Here is a 24,304-nt window from a genome sequence, read left to right on the forward strand (position 1 = left end):
ATTGCATAGCTATGGAGGAGGCGTGCCACTTGGCGCAAGCCGTGGCACTAACTAGAAAATTTCAGGAAATTTTGAAGTGCCACGGGACTACTGCCGGATGATTGCGATTTTGATGACATTTCCTATATCAAACCATTCAAAAGTTATTGCAGAAAATAGGTAATAGGCTAACAGAACCGCTAACAGAACAGCTAACGGAACCGCTAACAGAACCGCTAACGGGACCGCTAACAGAACCGCTAATGGGACCGCTAACAGGACCGCTAATGGAGCCGCTAACGGGATCGCTAACAGAACCGCTAACGAGACCGCTAACAGAACCGCTAACGGGACCGCTAACGGGACCGCTAACGGGATTGCTAACGGGATCGCTAATGGGACCACTAACGGGATAGCTAACGGAACCGCTAAGAGGACCGCTAACGGGACTGCTAACAGAACCACTAACGGACCGCTAATGGGACCGCTAACGTAGCCGCTAATGGGAGCACTAACAAAACCGCTAAGGAAACCGCTAACGGGACCGCTAACGGGATCACTAACAGAACCGCTAACGGAACCGCTAACAGGGCCGCTAACGTGACCGCTAACAGAACTGCTAACGGGACCGCTAACGGGACCGCTAACAGGACCGCTAACGGAGCCGCTAACAAGACCACTAACAGAACTGTTAACGGGACCGCTAACGGGATCGCTAACGGGACTGCTAACGGGACTGCTAACAGAACCACTAACAGGACTGCTAACATAACCGCTAACGGAACCGCTAACGGAACCGCTAACAGAACCGCTAACGTGATCGCTAACAGAACTGCTAACAGAACCACTAACAGGACTGCTAACATAACCGCTAACGGAACCGCTAACGGAACCGCTAACAGAACTGCTAACGGTATCGCTAACGGGATTGCTAACGGGACCGCTAACGGGGGTATTTGCTGGGGGGGATATTTACTGTGTATTTACTGTGTATTTACTGTGGTGGGTATTTACTGTGTATTTACTGTGTATTTACTGTGGTAGGTATTTACTGTGTATTTACTGTGGTGGGTATTTACTGTGTATTTACTGTGTATTTACTGTGGTTGGTATTTACTGTGTATTTACTGTGTATTTACTGTGGTGGGTATTTACTGTGTATTTACTGTGTATTTACTGTGTATTTACTGTGGTGGGTATTTACTGTGTATTTATTGTTCCCCCAGAACCATCAGACTGCAGGACTGGGGCTCGGCTAAGGTCAAAGCTCAGGGATCAGATTTCAGTCATGTGACCAGTTCGAAAATGTGCACGCCGATCGCTAATAAAAGGCATTGCATAGCTATGGAGGAGGCGTGCCACTTGGCGCAAGCCGTGGCACTAACTAGAAAATTTCAGGAAATTTTGAAGTGCTGCCGGATGATTGCGATTTTGATGACATTTCCTATATCAAACCATTCAAAAGTTATTGCAGAAAATAGGTAATAGGCTAATAGAACCGCTAACAGAACAGCTAACAGAACCGCTAACAGAACAGATAACAGAACCGCTAATAGAACCGCTAACGGGACCGCTAACAGAACCGCTAACGGGACCGCTAACAGGACCGCTAACGGGGCCGCTAACGGGATCGCTAACAGAACCGCTAACGAGACCGCTAACGGGATCGCTAACGGGATCGCTAATGGGACCGCTAACGGGATAGCTAACAGAACCGCTAACAGGATCGCTAACGGGACTGCTAACAGAACCACTAACGGGACCGCTAACGGGAACGCTAATGGGAGCGCTAATGGGAGCGCTAACAAAACCGCTAAGGGGACCGCTAACAGGACCGCTAATGGAACCGCTAACGTGATCGCTAACAGAACCGCTAACAGGACCGCTAACGGAGCCGCTAACAGGACCGCTAAGAGGACCGCTAACAGAACCGCTAACGGGACCGCTAACAGGACCGCTAACGGGACTGCTAACGGGACCGCTAACAGAACCGCTAACAGGACCGCTAACAGAACTGCTAACGGAACTGCTAACGGAACCGCTAACAGAACCACTAACGAGACCACTAACAGAACCGCTAATGGGAACACTAACAGAACCGGTAACGTGATCACTAACAGAACTGCTGACGGGTTCGCTAACGGGATTGCTAACGGGGCCGCTAACAGAACTGCTAACAGCACCGCTAACAGAACCGCTAACGGAACCGCTAACGGAACTGCTAACGGGACCACTAACAGAACCGCTAACTGGAACGCTAACAGAGCCGCTAACGTGATAGCTAACAGAACTGCTAACGGGATCGCTAACGTGATTGCTAACGTGACCTGTTCTGTCCTCAATGCGTCTGTTGCATGTATTGACAGGCAGCTAAACACTCGACTCCAAGCAAGACTCTGGGTTTTCTCTTTCCACAGGTTTATTGCAGAAGCAAAGTGTGAAACGACAAAGAAAAATAAATAACATAAATATGAATATAAAGTTGCCACTTAAGCATAAGTCTCTTACAGGTAGAAGGGAAGTTTTTGCACGATTGGGTTTAAACCCATTGCAGAGTCCAGGAAAGAGAGGCCAGGGAGGTCTCCCTCATCCTTAGCACTCTGGAGCTCCATGAGTATGTCACTGAATTTTCTCAGCTTCACGTGCTCTCTGTTTGTGATCTTTGGAAAATTATCAATTCGTTTGAACAGAGCATCCTCAACTACGGTGCAAACTCTCAAGAGAGGGCATATCCTCTTGGTCATCTATCTGTGATTGAACTGCAGCTTCAAGAACTTCTGCCTCTGCTGCAGTTGAAGCTGCTTCTGATTCACATTTCAGGAGCTCAATGCATGCCTCTAATTTAGCTTTTTCGAGTTTTAGACTCACTTCTTTCTGAGCGAAGGTTAGACCAGTCTTTGCTGCCCCTGCTCTTGCTCTTGCTTTAGTTGCTGCTGAACCAGTTGAAGAACACGAGGCCTGAGATCTTGTCTTGAAAGATTTGGATGACATGATGGTGTTGACAGCTTCTGGTGAGACACTGCCGTAGTAGCCCTGCTTAGCTGAAGCATAGTGGCGTCTTGGAAGTGTCTGTAGTTAACCAGCTCAGCATTAACTTGTTCGCTGAGATGCCGTCGTTTCACTGTTCTGTCCTCAATGCGTCTGTTGCATGTATTGACAGGCAGCTAAACACTCGACTCCAAGCAAGACTCTGGGTTTTCTCTTTCCACAGGTTTATTGCAGAAGCAAAGTGTGAAACTAGAAAGAAAAATAAATAACATAATTATGAATATAAAGTTGCCACTTAAGCATAAACATATGATGGCAAAATACAGACAAATGTATGAATACATACCGACGATGCAACTCAAACAAGCTGTAAGCTGTAGTCGCCAACACTCACTGGAACCTGACATGTGCTCTAGTTGGTACAGACTCTACTTCCTGGATAAAGTTTTCAACATTTGACAAAACATTTAGCTGCAATCCCAACATTAGCCAATAGGAGGCACTACTGCGACTTTTTAATATATCATTCAAGGAAAACATATTTTTAACTGAAACTGTAATTTATATGAACTAAACTGAACAGGACCGCTAACGGGGGTATTTGCTGGGGGGGATATTTACTGTGTATTTACTGTGTATTTACTGTGGTGGGTATTTACTATGTATTTACTGTGGTAGGTATTTACTGTGTATTTACTGTGGTGGGTATTTACTGTGTATTTACTGTGTATTTACTGTGGTGGGTATTTACTGTGTATTTACTGTTCCCCCAGAACCATCAGACTGCAGGACTGGGGGTCGGCTAAGGTCAAAGCTCAGGGATCAGATTTCAGTCATGTGACCAGTTCAAAAACGTGCACGCCGATCGCTAATAAAAGTCATTGCATAGCTATGGAGGAGGCGTGCCACTTGGCGCAAGCCGTGGCACTAACTAGAAAATTTCAGGAAATTTTGAAGTGCCACGGGACTACTGCCGGATAATTGCGATTTTGATCACATTTCCTATATCAAACCATTCAAAAGTTATTGCAGAAAATAGGTAATAGGCTAACAGAACCGCTAACAGAACCGCTAACGGAACCGCTAACAGAACCGCTAACGGGACCGCTAACAGAAGCACTGACGGGACCGCTAACAGGACCGCTAACGGGGCCGCTAACGAGACCGCTAACAGAACCGCTAACGGTACCGCTAACGGGATTGCTAACGGGATCGCTAATGGGACCACTAACGGGACTGCTAACAGAACCACTAACGGACCGCTAACGGGACCGCTAATGGGACCGCTAACGGGAGCACTAACAAAACCGCTAAAGAAACCGCTAACGGGACCGCTAACAGGATCGCTAACAGAACCGCTAACGGAACCGCTAACAGGACCGCTAACGTGACCGCTAACAGAACTGCTAACGGGACCGCTAACGGGACCGCTAACGGAGCCGCTAACAGGACCGCTAACAGAACCGCTAACAGGACTGCTAACGGGACTGCTAACAGAACTACTAACAGGACTGCTAACAGAACCACTAACGGAACCGCTAACAGAACCGCTAACGGGACCACTAACATAACTGCTAACGGGAACGCTAACAGAACCGCTAAGGGGATTGCTAATGGGACCGCTAACGGGACCGCTAATGGGGGTATTTGCTGGGGGGGATATTTACTGTGTATTTACTGTGTATTTACTGTGGTGGGTATTTACTGTGTATTTACTGTGGTGGGTATTTACTGTGTATTTACTGTGTATTTACTGTGGTGGGTATTTACTGAGTATTGACTGTTCCCCCAGAACCATCAGACTGCAGGACTGGGGCTCGGCTAAGGTCAAAGCTCAGGGATCAGATTCCAGTCATGTGACCAGTTCTGGCTGAATGAGTCAGCAGCTGAATTATGGTTGCCCCGGCAACAAGAACCTCTCTTTACGCCTTTCAGTTTGGCTGTGCGAAAAACCCAGATTTTGTGACAAGTTCTCAAATAACTCTGATTTGTGAGAAAACTGAAGCTCCTAGCAGAAAAACAAAGACATCGTGAGAGACACAGAACCCGGCAGATTCTGACAATCTTATTTTTATTCAGATATTCCTTAAAATGTCTGAGTAACGGCAGTGCGAAAACAAAGTGAGACTTTTTTGAAGAAAACTTTTGATTACATTAAAGTCAATGGAGGGAGGAATTCACGCCGCTTTAGCCCTCCCCGTTTAAATTTTGTGCATACCCCACCTGTCAAAGTCACATTTTATGAATCCCAACACGTATGTATAGATTCTGACCAAAAAGTATCTGTCTACATTTTACGGTTTGGCCGTGAGCTCGAGTTACAAATAAAAATTAAGGTTATTTTTTTACTGTCTCCCGCACTCTAAAAAATGAGAGCTCCACTCTAGATTTGACAAAAAAGTGATTTACAGTCCTCGCTTGAGGGCTCATATCTTGAAAAGTGTACATCTTAGGAAAAAACAGTTTCAGGTTTGGAGAGAGAAGAGAAGTTTTCCTCCGTTTTCAAGTATGAATGACATTTCTACGTGCAAGTATGAGAAAGTTAGATGACTCAGAAAAAAGGTTAATTTGGCTTTTTTTTTACCTCCTCCCATCCACAGTGTTACATTGTGCGCCATAGAAATGCATGGGAAAATGAGTTCCCCATTAGTTTGGAAATTTGGAAATGTTTTGGCACTTGGTGCAAAAACTATTTGTGCCATCGCTCTGAAAATCCACAGGACTGTAGTTAAATTCAGGGCCTACAACTTTCTAAAATGCTTGAGAATTTTTCGAGTAACGGTGTGCGAGTGGTGACGCCCCAAAGTTCTCGCAATGCGTTCCGGATGGCGCAAAAAGCGCACGTTTTTGCCAGTTGCGCAAAAACGTGCACGCCAATCGCTGATAAAAGTCATACCAATTGATTCCCGCTTAAGTCGCACGTTTCTACGTTTTTACTTTTTGCGTTTTCTCAAAGCTGCGGGACTAGTTACGCGCCGAAGTTTATACGGAAGCAATTTTGGCTCTTAATTGGGCTCAAATTAAGACAAAAAAAAGAAAGTATATGAAGTGAAGCAGACTTAGGGACTGTTTCAAGCTTGATGATGATAATAACTGTTGAGACCAAAGGGCAAGGAATAGAAGTAACTGTTTTCTCCGTTTTCTGTTTTGAATCACATGTGTGGACTGACAGATTATCTCCAACGACATCAGTGATCTCCAGAAGAACCAGGCAACGACTGTGGCCAAGATTTCGCAATACAATAGGAAGCTGATGGAGCTGTCTCACAGGGTGCTACACGTAGCGTCCACATGTTCATGCTGCCTGTGTTTAAATTATTAAAAAGTCATCGCTCAAGCATCTTGACATATTCTGTCTCTGTGAAGGTTTTAATGTTTGGAAAGAACCTATTTAGTTTTCCAATTTTCGTTTTCCAAGTGCAGAAATCTGATAAACTCATCATCAAACTCAACATCAATATTTATGATCAGCTCTAAATGTCCTTTCATTGTCTTCGGCTTTGCCTGCGTGATTGGTGCTTCTGCAATAATTCTGATGTTTTAATTGTTGCCATGTTTTCCTGAAAGGTTCTGATCAAACAGGAGATTCAAAGGAAAAGTGGTTATGCTATCCAAGTGGACGAGGAGCATCTCAGGGTCCAGCTGGACACCATTCAGTCAGAACTCAATGCCCCCACACAGTTCAAGGTAAGTGTGTCTAAATCGGACACACAAGTCAGCACTGAAGTAATTTTTTTCTCCCACATCCATTGAGCTGAATAAGAAGGCTTAAAATAAATGTAGAAAAAACATCAATGTTTAGATAGTAAGTACCTTTTATAAGTTGTTTATTGTTTCTTTAATTGCAGTTTGAGTATAGTGGAAATCAATTTGTTATATAGTTATTTCTGAAATCCTTTCTTCTGTAATCCTAAATTAAGTTTCATTTATCATTTTCAGGGTCGTTTGAATGAGTTAATGTCCCAAATCCGGATGCAGAACCATTTTGGGGCTGTAAGATCAGAGGAGTGCTACAGGGTCGATGAAGACCTTCTCAGAAAAATCAAGCAGGTGAGACTTGACAATCATTGCATTTCCTTCTTAAGTTTGGTTCCCTGCAGCAGTTTGTGTCTTTTGTATTTGCCAAGTGTCCATATGTAGGTCAGGAAAGTAATCCCTGCGGTTAAAGCCTACAGCATTTTCATGTATCTTGCTGGCTAGACATTTCAAAACACTTAATTTTAGGATCAAACCCCAATCTGAAGAACTTAACACTGTCCAGAACTCTGAATACACAGCTTTGGATTGCCATATCACATGAGCAACTGTTTGTTTTTCTCACCCTTTCAGCATTTGAAGCAGCAACAGGATGGTTTAAGTTGTTGTGCCACAAGTAGGGGGCGCTGTTCCAGTTATCAAGGTGATTGATAATTTTATTCAAGAATTATTAATAACTAATAAAGTCGACTATTTATCAAATTGAATGAGCAAAATGATAAAAAAATCCTCGGGGCACCACCCTGTTCCTTAAGCAGGGAAATGATAACTTTTAACAGCAGAAAATCAGTCTCATAAATTAAGGTTTATGCCTAGTATAATTGAATTGATTCAAACGCTGGCTCTGTCAAACAATCCATTGTGACCAAACTTGTGTTAAACACAAACAACTCCTCATTAAAAATCAACCAGAATTTATTCACATACGGGTATCTGTGGCAGGGTGGAGAGGTTGATGGGACACACGCACCTGTGTCCCATCCGCCTGAGTGGCTGCCGCTCTCCACCCTGCCTGCCTTATAAGGCAGAGCTGGACAGCAGCAAGGGGTCGGAGGAGCTGCTGCTGAGGAGCTGTGTGATGCTTGTGCACGTGTGGCGGTGATTTGCTGTAATAAAAGGGTCTGCACTAAACTCCATGTCCTCCTCTATCCTGTCGGTCGGCCCCGGTAGCACTCGCCGTGCTACAGTATCAAAGCAGATGTAAATAAATATCCAAAATAAATCCTGGTGGCACACTACATTAACATAAAACCATTAATTAACAAGAAAAACAACAATCAATTAAATGAAATGAAAGTTAAATGCATGGATTGTAAAAGAAATCGAACGCATTAAGATGATATCAAGAACGTCTACAGTTCAACACACGGCTGCCAAAGATGGCTGTGGTATTTAAAGATGGCGGAACCCTCTTTATGCCACGTGCAATTTAGACCGGATGGTGATCCCGGTGTTCTAAAACTTAACTGGCGGAAAATGTCGCCACAATAACGAACACAATAATGATAATGTACAGTAATATGCACACAGTAATTTCATCAAACATAAATTCAGCTCTAAACCGTTCTAAGTGACTGATCGCCCAGAACGCCGCCTCACGCGTCCTCGGGAGTCCGGATCTGAAGCTGCCGGCGCCGTCGGCTGCGGGCGCGGCCCCGGCTCGCTGGCTGAAAAGAAGAGCAAGTCTTGTTGGCCGGAGCCAGATTCGCACTCCGCGGGTTGGGTGACGTCATCAGTGCCTCGCCCGTGATTGGATGCGCGCCGCTTTTAGGCGCCGCCCCCCCACGCAAAGCACGCTGGGATTTGCAGTTCCTGGCATGGCGGCCATTTTAGGAGGCACGTTAAAGCCGGTTTCAGGCTGGGGAGGTTGGGTTTCCAAGTTTGAATATACATTCACAAAATGTTCATAAACATTTATAACAGTCCACATGATCACTGGATGTGGTCCAACAAAGTCATGTGATCAACGTCATCAAAGATGATTGGGAAGACATCAAGCTCGTAGAGCACGGGCTAAGTGACAGCGCCCCCATGAGAGGATGTATCCTAAAAGCACAAATGATACACATTTCTAACCAACACCAGGCAACATAATCTCAAAGCCTCGGTGATATGACTGATGTCCGATCAGATGAGTCAGCATAACAATGACTAGTTAGTCTGTGCTGTCTGGACTGATACGGACAGCTTAATGCAGAGACTCTAAGTCTAATATTAGCCGGCTACCTTTATGTCAGAGCAGATTATTCACACGAGACTGAATTAATCATGTAAACAAGGTGTGCCATTGGGGGCGTTAGAATTTAAATTGATGTAAATACACCTCTGCAATTTTTTTTTTCACTTTTCTTGAAGATTATTAATAAACTTAATTTTGATTCAAAATGATTGGATGTCTTTTCTTCAACAAAAATGTAGATCTGCACAAGGAAGCTGGAATTTTGTTCCTTTCCTGCTGACAGCTGGCGGAGGCGAGTTAAAGTTTGCTGGCCTTCTTACTTTCATGCGCTTTTTACCACTTTTTCTGCAGATTTGAGGTCAGGCTGTTAGGATGGTCACTCCAATACCTTCATTTTGTTGTTCTGAGGCCACTTTCCAGCTAATTTGAAGGTTTGATTGGGATCATTGCCCATTCAAATCTTTGAAACTGTCATTCTCACCCCTTTCTGCTCACTTCTCTTTATATTGTCTTATATTGGCTTAAGGCTTTTCTCCCACTATGGGAGTGTTTACCTGCCATTGTTTATGTAATAATTGCTCAGGGGTCATGTTCTGGTCTCTGTAAAAGATCCTAGAGACAACTTTTGCTGTAACAGATGTTATATAAATATAAACTATATAAATACATTTTTAAAAAATGCTGTAAAGCGTCTAGAGACAACTTTTGTTGTATTAGACGCTATATAAATACAATTGAATTGAGTTGAATATTGTAGTGGTACCTTTTATATGGGACACCTGGTATTTCCTGTTTACCTACTCAGATTTGCACTTTCCTACATCTCATCAAAGCAGGGCTTGAGTTGATAGGATTTATCTCCTGGATTTGAATCCCTATAGGGGCCAAAAGACTGACTGGCAGTTGAACTGATTAGGCAGCTTTCAAACAGATTATATCCCCTCATGCAGTCTTGGCACTCATATCGCAAGGGTCTGAATTGAAACTGCCATCCAGCGCACCAGTACACGTGAGCCTCCTCTCAGCTGCGTTGAAGAGTTTGCAGATGCTGCATGAATGTGACATTTGAATAGAAAAAGGAGTAATAAAGCACCAAAACTTCCATACTTGACTTGTTGGGGTTTTTTTGGAAAATGGAAAATGATGCATAAACTTTGATAGGGGCCTAAACCCCATGAAGAAAGAAATATATTTTAATAGTTTACTGTCTGCTTTAAAATGAGATGTGACAAATGAATACCGGTCTATTGATTCATCATTTAATAATTATTGATACTTTGTCAGAGTGACAGCAAATGAAATTTGGCGAACAGATGAAGTGGAGCAAAATTAACTAAAGAAAAAAAAAAAGCCTCTTACAAAGAACTTGTAAACTTACTGTAATGTACAAAATCAATAATTTGGCGTGGTCATTCTCAGTTGTGAAAGGGTCACAACTTAACATATGATCATTTATAAATTTAAAAATACAAAACATTAAAAAAAAAGGTATAAACCAGCCAAAAAAAAAACGCTATGAGGTAGAAGACGTCTAACCCGGATATGTGAAAATGTGCTGTTGATCTACCGCACGGTCCAGTACTTTCAAATATATGGAGGTGAGCAGGTGCACTCAAGACTCTGCAAAGCAGAAGATCTTCATGAGCATAGCACTGGTTCAGCTACCGCTCCCATCCCAGACTATATGGTATGTGCGGAGAGGTCCACCAGTCGGAAGGCCTCCATGAACTCGTTAATATCGATGCCACCGTCCTTGTTGAAGTCTATGCTCTTAGCCAGGTCTGCGATGGCCTTGTCACTGATGTCCATCTTGAGATGAGAGCTGAGGAGTTTCCAAGTCTGACGAAACTCTTCAAAAGAGATCAAACCTGAAAGAGGAAAATTGTTTGAGTACAATGTGGTATATTGAACCTTTGCCACCTGATTGAAACCCAGCTGAGAAGCAATGACTCCATGATGTGAGGTAATAATGAGGGTTTGTACTCACCTGAGTGATCTGTGTCTATAATGCGGAAGATGGTTTCCAGATTGGAGTGGTTTTTGTACATAGTCTCCAGGATGCTTGTATCTGACACCTGCCAGGAGATATGAGTTACTTTTTTTTTTTTTAAAGCATACACTGTAAGCAATATTGAAGACAGATTAGAATAATTGAAACACCTCTAGTTTGGGCTCAGTGATGGAGAGCTCCTTTATCCACTGCTTGTAGTCCACCATACCATACGGGGTTCTGCTAACAAGCTGAGAGCGCAGCATCCTCCAAGGCAAACCCAGCTTCAGTACAGTCTCCGTGGCGCTGGCCCAGTGCCTTAGAGAGATCAGCCCTGAGATCCAAGATAGGGAGATACAGATGTAACGAATCCTGATTTTCGGAGTACATTTTGAGACTCCAGAGCGTAAAGCAGCTGTTTTCATGTACCCGTGTTGTTGGGATCGTGCTCCTGGAAGGTTCTGATGAGGTCGGACTTGTGTACAAACAGTTGCTCCCTGAGAGCTCGCAGCGCCGATCTCTCTGTCCACCCCACACTAATGGAGCACAGCGTTCACTGTTAACTGTGATGGTACTGATTGGATGCTGAATAATTTTTTCATAACTTTCAAAGTGTGTACCTTTGTCTCAGGGTGAGCTCTCTGCACGTCCTGCTGGCCTGGTACTGGACGAAGTGAGGGACCAAATCTGGGCCCATTCGGATGTAGGCTCCTCTGTTGCTGCCCACTTCGTAGTAGTTAGAGGCTGAAAATATGGTCAGCACCTGGATGCAACAGTGAAAATAAAGTCTATCAGGTGCTGAACTGCTCTCTTTTCCTTCAGGAATTGGGCTTAGCACTCTGTGCTCACCCTGCGATTGTGGCAGAACTCGTAGCCATCCTGTTTGCACTCATGGGATCGGATGAGAAGTTGGAGATTGTGTCTTCCCAGCACCTCCTCAGTGACATCAGGTCCCCAATAGCAGCCTCCACCTCTCACCTCATTGGGAATGCTGCCATTTTGGGGCATCGGGTCGCTCCACAGCAGGTCCACTATCTGCGTAGAAGCATTCGTCAGGTGTAGCTGACAGACTTTTATACAGATTTTTTGGAAGCTCAATGGAAATTTCTGTTATTCTGCTTAAGCTAATGAGCGGACATTGGATTGATCTCCCAATCTTTTAGTGTAGAGTTTTTGTTGGGTTTTTGTTTTGTTTAATTGCTTGTGGGCACCGGGGGTGGATGAGATTCGCCCTGAGTACCTCAAGTCTCTGGATGTCGTAGGGCTGTCTTGATTGACACGCCTCTGCGACATCGCATGGAGGAAGGGGACAGTAACGTTGGGGTGGCAAACCAGGGTGGTGGTCCCTCTGTTTAAAAAGGGGGACCGGAGAGTGTGTTCCAACTATAGGGGGATCACATTTCTCAGCCTCCCCAGGAAAGTCTACGCCAAGGTACTCGAGAGGAGAATACGGCCGATAGTTGAACCTCGGATTCAGGAGGAACAATGCGGTTTTCATCCCGGTCGCGGAACACTGGACCAGCTCTACACCCTCCGCAGGGTGCTCGAGGGTTCATGGGAATTTGCCTAACCAGTCTACATGTGCTTTGTGGATCTGGAAAAGGCATTTGACCGTGTCCCGCGTGCCATTCTGTGGGGGGTACTTGGTGAGTACGGAGTCCGGGGCCCTCTATTAAGGGCTGTCCGGTCTCTGTATGATCGGAGCAGGAGTCTGGTTCGCATTGCCAGCACTAAGTCAGACTTGGGGGAAAGGCGAAGCTCTCTATTTACCGGTCAATCTACGCACCTACCCTCACCTATGGTCATGAACTTTGGGTAGTGACCAAAAGGACAAGATCCCGGATACAAGCGGCTGAGATGAGTTTCCTCCACAGGGTGGCTGGATGCTCCCTTAGAGATAGGGTGAGGAGTTCGGTCACCCGGGAGGAGCTCGGAGTCGAGCCGCTACTCCTTCACATTGAGAGGAGTCAGCACAGGTGGCTTGGGCATCTGTATCGGATGCCTCCTGGACGCCTCCCTAGGGAGGTGTTCCAGGCATGTCCCACCGGGAGGAGACCCCAGGGAAGACCCACGACACGCTGGAGAGACTATGTCTCTCAGCTGGCCTGGGAACGCCTCGGACTCCCCTCGGAGGAGCTGGAGGAAGTGTCTGGGGTGATGGAAGTTTGGGCATCCCTGCTGAGGCTGCTGCCGCGGCGACCCGGGAACGGATAAGCGGCGGACGATGGATGCTTGTGGGCAAAATGAATGGAAACACAATGCAGAAGTTTGACATCTTGAATACCTTCAATCCAAACTGAAAGTTATTACTTTAATTAATCTCCAGAAAAGGCCAAGAAAATGGGAGAGTTTATCTAATCATCAGGAGAACATTTAAGGAGAAAACGTTTCCAGATGTATTCACAGCATCAGTGAAATGGAACATGCACCTCAAAATGACCTCTGGAAGATCAAAAAACTGTATGCTTTCTATACCAAACAAACCATAAATAGACCTTCAAGAATATTGAGGAGACCAAAGTGGTGGTTGACTGTAAAGTTGTGCAACAAAACCTCCAGAACTATGACTTTCATCAAAGAGTCGGCAGGAAAACCCTTCTTCAACCCTCAACACAAACTCTACAACAGGGAGTTTACAAAGGAAGTTAAAATAAAACCTTTTTAAAGCTGAGTTTGATGTAAAGGAGCATATAATTTCTAATTTATAACACAAGCACATCAACTGTTAAGTGGGTTTGTGGATCCATATCTAAGACTTGTGATGCAGGAAGTGATTTACAATTAATTTACATTTGAGAAACAGTTCCTGTTAAGAAGCTTCTTTTTTTTTAAACAACAATGATCTCAGATCCCTTACTTGTTTCCACTTGTGCCCATCTGCTTCTGTGGCGTCTCCAAACTCTGGGTCTGAATCAGAGTCAGAGGCCTTTGTCTCTCTGTAGGACTGGTCAAACCCAGCCAGCCTGCGCCGCTTCTTCAGCTCGTTCTCCACCGAGCAGTTCGGCTGAATGCTGAAGGGCAAGTTATGAAGCGAACGACGAGGCAAGTTGTTCCACTGAGTCAAGGTAGAGCTTTGGTAAGTCAAAGAGCGCACTCGACGTCGGCCTTCGACTGGTCCATCAACGTGTTCATTTCTGCTGTTCATTGTCCTTTTGCCATTAAGTGATTGACAAACCATCTTCGGAGGCCTCAGGACCGACACATACTGTACACAAAAAGAAGATTCACATCTGAGACACCAGTTTTAGGTGCAACTTGCTTGCTTTGTACAAAATTTACTCATTAAAATAAATCTGAAACCCTCTCTTACTCTGTGTCTGTCCACTCTGGCAACCATGTCAAGGTCCGTTGACTTGGAGATCCCTCCATGAACAACCAGCACCTTGTGATTGATCACTGTGGCTATGGGCAGCCAGCTGAAGATCTTTTGGAGAAGCTTCAGGATCTTCCTGCCGTGCACCTGCAATTCAAATCAATTTATGTATAGTTACAAAAAATCACTGCTATTGCTTCTATTACTAATCTTATGCCGAGTACAAGGCTTACCCTGTATTTTGCCAAAACTTCCTTTGTGAAACCATATCTGAAGAAAACACATAACAAATAAATAGGATATTATACCTATTTTAAGCCTGATTCTATAAGTAACCATTTCTTCTGAGAGGCAAGTGAAACAGTATAAAATATTTAAAACAGTGCAATGTTTTAGAAATGTGTTATGAATTTGAAAATAGAACAGATACGTATCAATTCAGTGTTTCTGGATTCTCAGTTTTTTATGAAAAATGTGTCCCCATTATAAATACTTCAACTTCTGTTGTACAAAAGGTTGCATTTTCAGGAACGCAGGCAGTATTGCGTCAAAAACAGACATGATTAGTTGTGTGGAGGAGTGCTCTGCCAAAAAAAAGTCAAAATTCTACCATACAAGGGAAATAAAACTAATTAGATTGCCTTCCCCTGCCTAAGCTCAATGAAAGTGGGCTGAAGCAAAATGGAAAGCAGAGGGGGGGGTAAATTCAGTATCCATGATAGCATAAGCCTGAATTTGTGTGCAGTGAATGGGGGACTTCAGTAAAGGCATTATTATTGCAGCTGTTGTTGCCAACCAAATGCTAATTACAGCAAATGTCTTCTTAATTTCAGCAAGACCGTCTCAGATGGTGTTCTGCACATATACTGAATGTGTATATATATATATATATATATATATATATATATATATATATATATATATATATATATATATATATATATATATATATATATATATATATATATATATACATATATATATATATATATATATATACACACACACACAATATATAAACTATATATATACATACATACAGAAAATGACAAATTAAAAGTAAAAAGTTAGTAAAAGTAAAATGCTCTTTACCACAAGAGTTAGGGTATATATATATATATATATATATATATATATATATATATATATATATATATATATATATATATATATATATATATATATACATATATACATACATACACAAAATATACTGTGTAAATGTATATACTATTATATATATATATATATATATATATATATATATATATATATATATATATATATATATATATATATATATATACACATACACACATTATATATACTGTATATATATATACACATACACACATTATATATACTGTATATATATACACATACACACATTATATATACTGTATATATACACATACATACAGAAAATGACAAATGGAGTAAAATGCTCTTTACCACAAGAGTTAGGGTATAGAATATCTTTACGTGATTGTTTTGGTTTTGGATATAGATACAGTATATAGATATAAAATTACAAAAAGCTGGTTGAATGTGTCTAAATTGACTGAATTGGCAAAGTTTATAATGAATGAAGCAGCCTGTTGACCACTTTACCTCAGATTAACAATGTGGTCCTCATGGTTCCCTCTGTTCAGATGGACATCATTGGGGTAGACAAGCAGGAATCCAAACAGGATGAGCAGAATCTCCAAGGAGTTTTTGCCACGATCCACAAAGTCTCCATTGAAGACATACGGTTTCTCACATGATGGTAAACCGTTCTGGACAATTTATTTTCAGGGTGTCAATTAAAATGAAAATGATGGCTTATATGATGATGAGTTGTTAATTTTAAATACCTTATAGAATATCAGCAACAGATCTTCAAGCTGCCCATGCAAGTCTCCTGTGAAGAAACAAATCATTATTGATTGACTATGTGAATCGAAGGCATGCAGAGTTCTTCAAAGACAATAAAACTAGTCCTACGAAAACATCTGTGCAAAATCTAGGAGAAGTCTGCATACCACATATTGTAATTTCCTTGCTATGAGAGACAGAGACGTGATTGATGTTTGGAAGGATTCGCAGAAGTCTCCACGTCTCTCCAAGAATCTGAAGCACATATCGAGCATGGAGCTTCTACTGGGAAAAAAAAAATGCATGAATAAACTGGCCCGCAAAGCTTCCAATATGTCTTTATGATTCTGTGACATCTGGTTTCTTCATGTGTGAGTGCACCTACTTGTTTATGCTTAAAAGCTTCCACTAACATTGACACTCCACAGAATGTCATGGGGAATGTTATGTGGGGCCCATTGTAGCTGTCTGGTACCTCAATGGCCTTGTAGCAAAAATATCTCTCCCACTCAACGTCGCGGCAGATCTCATTCTCACGAAAGATGTGAGAAATTAGGTTTCCTTCGTTGAAGACATAGTATGAAGAAAAGGAAGAAAGGAAAAATTTAAAAAATCATTATACCTCCCAGCAGAGAGCAATGATTGTTTACTGAAAGGAATATAATGAAAGCCGGACTTGAAGGATTTGCATTTAAGAGTTATCGCCTTCTTACTTTCAGTACTGGCTGGGGTGAAGTGGTCCATCAAAAAGCCAAAAAAATTGTACAGCTGCAGGAATAGAAAAATAATCTTAAAACTAAGAAAACCTAGTAATACTCAGTAAAACCAAAATAAATGTTGTGAACAAATATATTCACTGGTATAAAAAAACTAATATTACTGCATACGAAACTAGAACGTTCCAGAGGAAAATTGTGATATGTGCATGCCCGCTTGTTGCACATGTGTTGCCTCTTGCTGCTGCTTAATGAACTTCGGAGTGGTTCTGGTTCTGTTTGGGGTGGTGAATGGTGGTCAATAAACCACACCCTCTGCTTCTCAGGGGATGTGGATGTGGTTGTTTTCTGGGTAGTTGTGGTTCTAGGTCAGGTGGTTCTGATGTATTTGGGGTGGTTCTGGTCATGTTGTGGGCGGGTTCAGCCCTCATCAGCGTGTCAATACATAAGCATTAAAATATATATTAAGTTAACGTTCAATTTCTCCAAAACTCTAATATGTTGTAGTTCAAAGTGTCCCGAGTCTTTGAACATCTGTATGATGTTTCTGCGATAAGGTACGGGCGAGCAACAGCCGTCCAAAATCAGCATTTTTTTATTTTAATTTTTTTATTTATTTATATAGTTTATATTTATATAGCATCTGTTACAACAGAAGTTGTCTCTAAGATCTTTCCAGAGACCAGAACGTGACCCCCGAGCAATTATTACATAAACAATGGCAGGTAAAAACTCCTCTAGTTGGAGAAAAACCTTATGCCAAACAGTGGCAAGAAAAACTCCCCTTTAGGAGGAAAGAAACCTGGACCAGGACCTGGATCATATCAGCATACAGACATAATAAGTTCATCTTTACATGGTGTAACATTAGCATTTTAGGCTTATCTGCAATATGCTAATTATACTAGCATGTTAGCATGATGTTAGCTTCTGCTGGTTCTGTCTGAGGTGGTTCTGGTTGTGTTGTGGGTGGTTCTGGTTGTAGGCTACTGTGTTAATTCCTATGCTCCCCATAGGAATGAATAGGTTTTGCATTGCCACTGGAACATCTCTCCGTAGGAATGAATGGGGACATCTTCGCCGTGTAACCTGTTATGTTCTTCCTCAATTTCTCGAAAACTGTTATAGCTAACAAAATAAAGCTTCAATCTGTTATAGTCCAACGCGTCCCGGGTCTTTGAATGTTTGAATGATGTCTCTACGATAAAGTACGGCCAAGCAATAGCCCTCCAAAATCAGTACCTTTATCTGATCTTGTTCTCCTGCATATTCAATGGACTGGAAAATGTTCCACGTGCACCTGCGTCTCATCTCCAGCCTGGCAGCGTACTGCCGGTACCAGCGCTGGATCAGTAGAGCCGCTCTGATTGCTAAGGATTGGAAGTTAAAGACAAAAAAGACTTTATCTTAATTAGTGGACTTCTCTTTGCTTCCTGGAAACATTTTAATCAAGACGGTTTTTGAGTTCTAAGATAGTCATAGGTATCTAACTTCATGTGGGGTCATTAGCACGTTGACTTCTGCAAAGTCTGAATACTTTCTTCTTAAAGTCTTTGAAACAGCAAGATCTTACTGACTGAAAATCTACACAAAGCAAGGAAGTTGGAGTAAATTGTCATTGCTGATAAGTTACATCGGCTAAAAATCTTACCTGTGGCAGCTTCATGGATGCATGAAATTAGGATTGAAATTCCACAAATTAACAGACAGTAATTGATCATTTGTTGCGGGGCAAAACTAAAAACAAAATAAAATTACCTGGGACTGAGATGCTCACTGAAAATGACAAAAAAGACATGTTGAAGTCACTAAAAAGGAGCATTACCTCATTAGAAAAAAACAACAAAACAAATAATTATGCTAGAAATTGCACCTCGGTCACACTTCTTTTGCTGAGGTCTGGATTTTCCCATGCCACATCCCATGACCCTTTGCTGTTTTCACTGTAAGAGACAACAACACTTGATGTCTGAGTCTCAGTGACTGTGTTTTAGAAATAGTGCAATAATAGATGTGGAAACACAAAATTATATTTTACAGTTATTTTTACTATCTCATTACACACTTGATAACGTAAATCTCTATAATAAACCAGAGACAGTATCAGGAATGTGCATAGGCTGAATCCTTTTGAAAATCTGAAGATTAAGTGTTTTATACCCAAAGAAACTCACCTGGTCACGTCACCTGTCTTTCATTACCCTTCCTCACTTTTTCAGCTATTTTAAAAATGCCTTTTCATTTTACTCGCCAGCTTCAGTGTTGCAGCATGGGATGAAAGCAGATGTAAGTGTGCGTCATCTCGTAGCTTTTCTCCATTTCCTCCTGTAAAATAGTGGATGTTGTGATGACACTCCTCACACAGCGGCTAAAGGCTTGTGACTGTCACAGCCGAGCGTCTCGGACAGGCTCCAGTGATCACTTACTCAAAACAAGATGCAAGTGGATTAGGGTTAAATCTCACTACAGCTGCCATCTACGCTGAATAAACAGATGAAGGCTCTGTGAAAGGGCAGCGCGCATTTTCAAAGCAGGTTGTGCTGTCCACAGCTCAACACAATGCAGCGTTGTTGTGACTGATGACAACCAAAAGTTAGGTCTAAACTAGGCTTTGGTCACTGACTCCTTTTTTTCACTCAATGATCATTTCTTAAATGTCATTTTTATTTAAAAAGTTGAGATGCTGTGTTGAAAGGTAATAAGAACAGAATACAATGATTTGCAAAGGTGTTCCAGTCTAGTTGAAAACAGTACAAATACATTGTATTGTGAGTTTTAGTGATAATTATTTTTAAATATGCTCATTTTGTATCAATTTCTTAACAGCAGCTTATAATAACTCCTTTCATCATGAATGTGTTGAAATACATATCAGCAACATCCTGAATAAATCCCTCATCTCATCTGTGTAAAAAAGTTCTCTGTGTTCCCAGCCAGTGCCAGCTGTCAATGCTGTGACTCCCCAATATACAACAAGGAAGAAGTGGTGGGAGAAGTCTGGTACTCAAGGACTCTCCTCATTGATGGATGGTTGTAAGTGGTCCAAATCCGCTCTATCCCACAGTGACCTTCGATGGGTATGTGCATGTAGCCATGTGCATCTGGGTGAATATTTGTTTTCCTCAAAGAGACAAAAAACAAGTCCCTATCTTGTTAATAATTTAGTTTTAAGTTAAAGTAAAGTAAATAATTAATTTCAGGAAATGGGTGGAAGTTAATGTAATGCCCTGTTCCAGGATGTGAGAGCGCTGGTGTTTCTCATATTTCAGACTTTGAATTGTCTCTCTGCTAATGAAAAGTAAAGATGTGAGGAGGCCAATGATGAGTCTTAACTCTTTCACACATAGGAGTTCCTACAGCAGACAGCTATTCAAAATACATTTCCAGATATATGTATAGGTTTGGATGGTTCTTCAGTGAAAATCAGATCCTTTCATTGCATTATATTGAAAACTTTGTAACTGGTTGGTGGCAAATCATGGGTTTAGGTTTTGAGCTTTGCCACAGCCTGACTGCTATCCTTCTGGACCACTAGCCGGTGTACCTGTCCATGGCTGGCCCGCACAACCATACGGAACCATAATAGCTTTGGGGTTGTTCTCAATGGTGCAGAGCCATGCTTCCAATTCAGTAAACCTTGCTTTGTAAAACTCAAAAAATACTGCACTTACTTCAGGTATTGTTCCAACTGCCCAGGTGAAGCCAATGTGGGAGTAAGAAAATTTGCAGTTCCTTGACTGGCCACTGGGGGTGGCAACAAAAACAAGCCAATATTCAAAGACTTCCATGTTAAATTGTCCAACTTTGTAGCAGAGATTAACATATTTACAGCCTGGTATAAAAAAAAAAAGATTTTGGTCTCCATTGCTACACATTTGAACATATTTGTTGGTAGTCTTCCATTAAACAAAAGAAAAATAAACACAATGGTCACCAGAATAAGTTGGAACTGACAAAAAGTAATAGTTAATAAGAACTTAGTGACTAATGCGATTCATATTGCTTTTAAATTGTGGTTCAGAAGAATCAGGAAAAAAAATATTATACTGGTCTGACAAATAAGTCTTTACCCCTAAAAAAGATTGACAGAAATTTGACCATAGTGACATGTTGAACTAAAAGGTATCCTGTAATTAGTATCAGAAGTTCTTCAAGTCTTGCAGTCAAACTATTCAAAGATGGAAAGTAGTCACCACTGGGAAAGCAATAGAGAGAGTTGTCTGAAAAGACCAGAAACTCCTAGACAAGCATATTAAAGACTTATGTCCAAAGGCCGTCTCCAAGCAGCTTGATGTTCCAGATGAACATTTCATTCAGACGTTTAGGGTCAACGGGACCTGGATGTGGAAACACAAGGAAACTGATGACAGATTGAAGAGAAGAAGAATATGAATCGTAACCAAAGAACCCAGATTAATTTCCAAGGAAACTGATGGGGAACTTCAAAGTCAGGGTACATTGATGTCAGATCATACCAGGTGTGGCTGTTTGAGCCAAAGTGAAAATAATGGAAGACAACCAGGAAAGACTCCACTGTTAAAAAGCAAAATGTAAACAAGCCAGACTGGAATATTACACAATTCTGCCAGTTCTGTCAGAAAGCTTGGTCTCAGTCATGAATCCTCCTACAGATTAATACCCCAAAAGACACCTAAAAACAACCAAGAATGCCTACAAACAAAACATTGGACTATTCTGAAGTTTTCTTGAGCTCTGATCACATTCCTTTTTAACATGAGTTCAAACATCCAGGCTGCAGAAAAAAACCCTTCAAACCTGAAAAAGCTTGAACAGATTTTCTCTTGAGGAGTTTACTAAATACTTCCATATGCAGAACCTGTTAATCCATAATTCAAAAGCGATGTCAGATTTTGGTCAGTCAATGCTCAGTAAACTCCGTCCATATAATATATATATATCTAATATATATGCCTACTTCTTCCTAGTCAGGGTTTTCTCTCTTCAGGTGAAAGACAGAGGTACACCTTGGACAGGTTACCACTCCATCACAGGGCCTCACACAGGTAAACAGTCACAGATGCTCAATTCAATTAATTTTATTTACATAGCATCTATTACAACACAAGTGGTCTCTAGGCACATTCCAGAGACCCATAACATGGCCCCCGAGCAATTATTACATAAACAATGGCAGGTAAAAACTCCCTTAGTGGGAGAAAAACCAGGGCAGCATGCAGCTCCTGAAGCTCTGGCCTGCAAAAATGCACAGCACAACAATCTACAAGAACAATGGAAAACAATGATGGTTATAAGATACTTATAATTAATAACTGAGAAAGGCAAGAGAAGGAGGGGTGAAGGGCACCGCTCAGTGGATCATGTTGGAGTCCCCCCTGCAGCCCAAAAATGGCCTACATTTATTTCACATCTAAAACAATTGTACAGGTGGTGAAGTATTTTATATACCACATCACTTTCACCACTTAGCATTGACTTCTGAGTTTCTGAGCTCTGAATAAAGACGTAACACAGCTTAGTCGTTTATATTTTAAAGAAAATGTGTTTTGTGTTGTTAATTGTACAGTGGGGCAAAAAAGTATTTAGTCAGACACCTGTTCTGCAAGTTGTCCCACTTAAAAAGATAAGAGAGGCCTGTAATTTTCATCATAGGTACACGTCAACTATGTGACACAAAATGAAAAAAAATAATCCATATTGTCCATATTGGTTTTACTGGACCTCAGTGCTGCTTTTGACACTGTTGATCATGGCATTTTACTGCACAGGTTAGAGCATGTTGTTGGGATTAAAGGGACAGCTCTACGTTGGTTTAAATCATATCTATCTGACAGGTTCCAGTTTGTTCATGTACATGAGGTTTCTTCAGAACAGTCGAGGGTCTGTTATGGTGTTCCGCAGGGTTCAGTGCTAGGGCCAATCTTGTTTAGTTTATACATGCAGCCCTTGGGAAGTATAATCCAGAATCACGGCATACACTTTCATTGTTATGCTGATGATACGCAGCTCTATTTGTCTATGAAGCCGGATGAAACAGAACCGTTAGTTAAACTTCAGGCATGTCTTAGGGACATCAAGGACTGGATGTCCAGAAATTTCTTGCTTCTAAATTCGGATAAAACAGAGGTTATCATTCTTGGTCCAGAGCATCTTAGGAAGGGATTAGATGGTGTTGCGATGGCTTCCAGTGCAACTGTGAGAAACCTTGGTGTTGTTTTCGATCAGGATTTGTCGTTTAAACCATATGTTAATCAGGTTTGTAAAATAGCGTTTTTCCATCTCCGTAATATTGCAAAAATTAGGAAAATCCTCTCGCAGAAAAACGATGCAGAAAAACTAGTTCATGCGTTTGTATCTTCTAGACTGGATTACTGTAATGTGTTGTTAGCAGGATGTCCAAGTAATTTGCTGAATAGGCTCCAGCTGATCCAGAATGCAGCAGCACGAGTACTGACAGGAATTAGCAGGAGAGACCACGTCTCTCCAGTGTTAGCGTCGCTCCATTGGCTACCTGTAAAATTCAGAATTCAATTTAAAATTTTATTACTTGCATATAAAGCCCAAAACGGCTTAGCTCCGCAGTATTTACAAGATTTGATAGTGCCTTATGTTCCTGGCCGAGCTCTCCGCTCCCAGGGTGCAGGTTTACTCGTAGTTCCTAGAGTATCTAAATGTAGATTTGGAGGGCGGGCGTTCTGCTATCAGGCACCATTACTTTGGAACCAACTTCCAATCTGGGTTAAGGAGGCTGACACCACCTCCACCTTTAAAACTAAACTTAAAACCTTTCTGTTTAGTAAAGCTTATAGTTAGTGTTTAGTAAACCTCTAGCTGGTGTTGGTAAATCTCTAGGTAGTGTAAACTTTAGTGTGTTAGAGTCAGTAGTCATAGTCGCAGCTATAGAACAAAACTATAATAGTTAGTCTCAAATATAGCTTCGCGGTAGATATGCTGCTATAGGCTTATGCTGCAGGGGGGCACCGACATGATCCGCTGGGCGGTGCCTCTTACCCTTCTTCTCCTCTCCTTTTCCCTGCCTCTCTTCTCCATTACCATTTTTATTTATTATAAATATCTCATAGCTATCATTTTTGTCCATCGTTCCTGTAGTTTCTTGTGCCGGCCCCCCTTTTTTCTCTTTTGTGTATGTTTGCAGGCCGGAGCCTCAGGAGCTGCGTTCTGGCCTGTGTTCCCGGCCCTCCCCCCCCTCTGGTCATCCCATTGCTTCTTCCACCTGCCTACGTGGATGTCTGCTGTTGCTGCTTCCGCCTGCCTGCACCCCCCCCCCCCCCCCTCTGGTCATCCCGCTACTCCTTCCACATGACTGTTGTGTGCTGCTGACGCCCCCCCCCCCCTCTGGTCATCCCGCTGCTGCTTCCACATGACTGTTGTGTGCTGCTGACGCCCCCCCCCCCACCTCTGGTCATCCCGCTGCTGCTTCCACCTGCCTGCTGTGTGCTGTCGACGTCCCTGACTCCCCCAGTCTGGCCTTCGGCAGGAGGGTCCCCCCTTATGAGCCTGGTCCTGCTCAAGGTTTCTTCCCTCCT

The 24,304-nt window shown here is 42.2% G+C and overlaps 1 protein-coding gene across 2 annotated transcripts; it reads right to left on the reverse strand.

Moving 5' to 3' along the window:
* Positions 1–10,165: 10,165 nt before the first annotated feature.
* LOC133454940 (serine/threonine-protein phosphatase with EF-hands 2-like) lies at positions 10,166–19,170 on the reverse strand. Of its 2 annotated transcripts, XM_061733684.1 has the most exons (19): positions 18,953–19,170; positions 18,652–18,721; positions 18,537–18,554; positions 18,430–18,438; positions 18,021–18,148; positions 16,776–16,830; positions 16,448–16,623; positions 16,230–16,344; positions 16,062–16,108; positions 15,817–15,983; positions 14,439–14,475; positions 14,203–14,352; positions 13,750–14,097; positions 11,742–11,927; positions 11,513–11,655; positions 11,322–11,428; positions 11,063–11,226; positions 10,890–10,977; positions 10,166–10,770 (listed from the first exon to the last, which is right to left on the reverse strand). In XM_061733684.1, exons 2-19 carry the CDS (start codon positions 18,701–18,703, stop codon positions 10,583–10,585), a joined length of 2,178 nt encoding a protein of 725 aa, XP_061589668.1. In that variant the 5' UTR covers positions 18,704–18,721; positions 18,953–19,170; the 3' UTR covers positions 10,166–10,582. The 2 variants fall into 2 exon arrangements, with proteins under 2 accessions (XP_061589668.1, XP_061589667.1); XM_061733683.1 differs by lacking the exons at positions 16,776–16,830; positions 18,430–18,438; positions 18,537–18,554; positions 18,652–18,721; positions 18,953–19,170 and having other exon boundaries at positions 18,021–18,105.
* Positions 19,171–24,304: the final 5,134 nt, after the last annotated feature.

The sequence above is a fragment of the Cololabis saira genome, chromosome 11 (assembly GCF_033807715.1).
Source record: "Cololabis saira isolate AMF1-May2022 chromosome 11, fColSai1.1, whole genome shotgun sequence".
In the NCBI taxonomy this organism is placed as follows: Eukaryota; Metazoa; Chordata; class Actinopteri; order Beloniformes; family Belonidae; genus Cololabis; species Cololabis saira.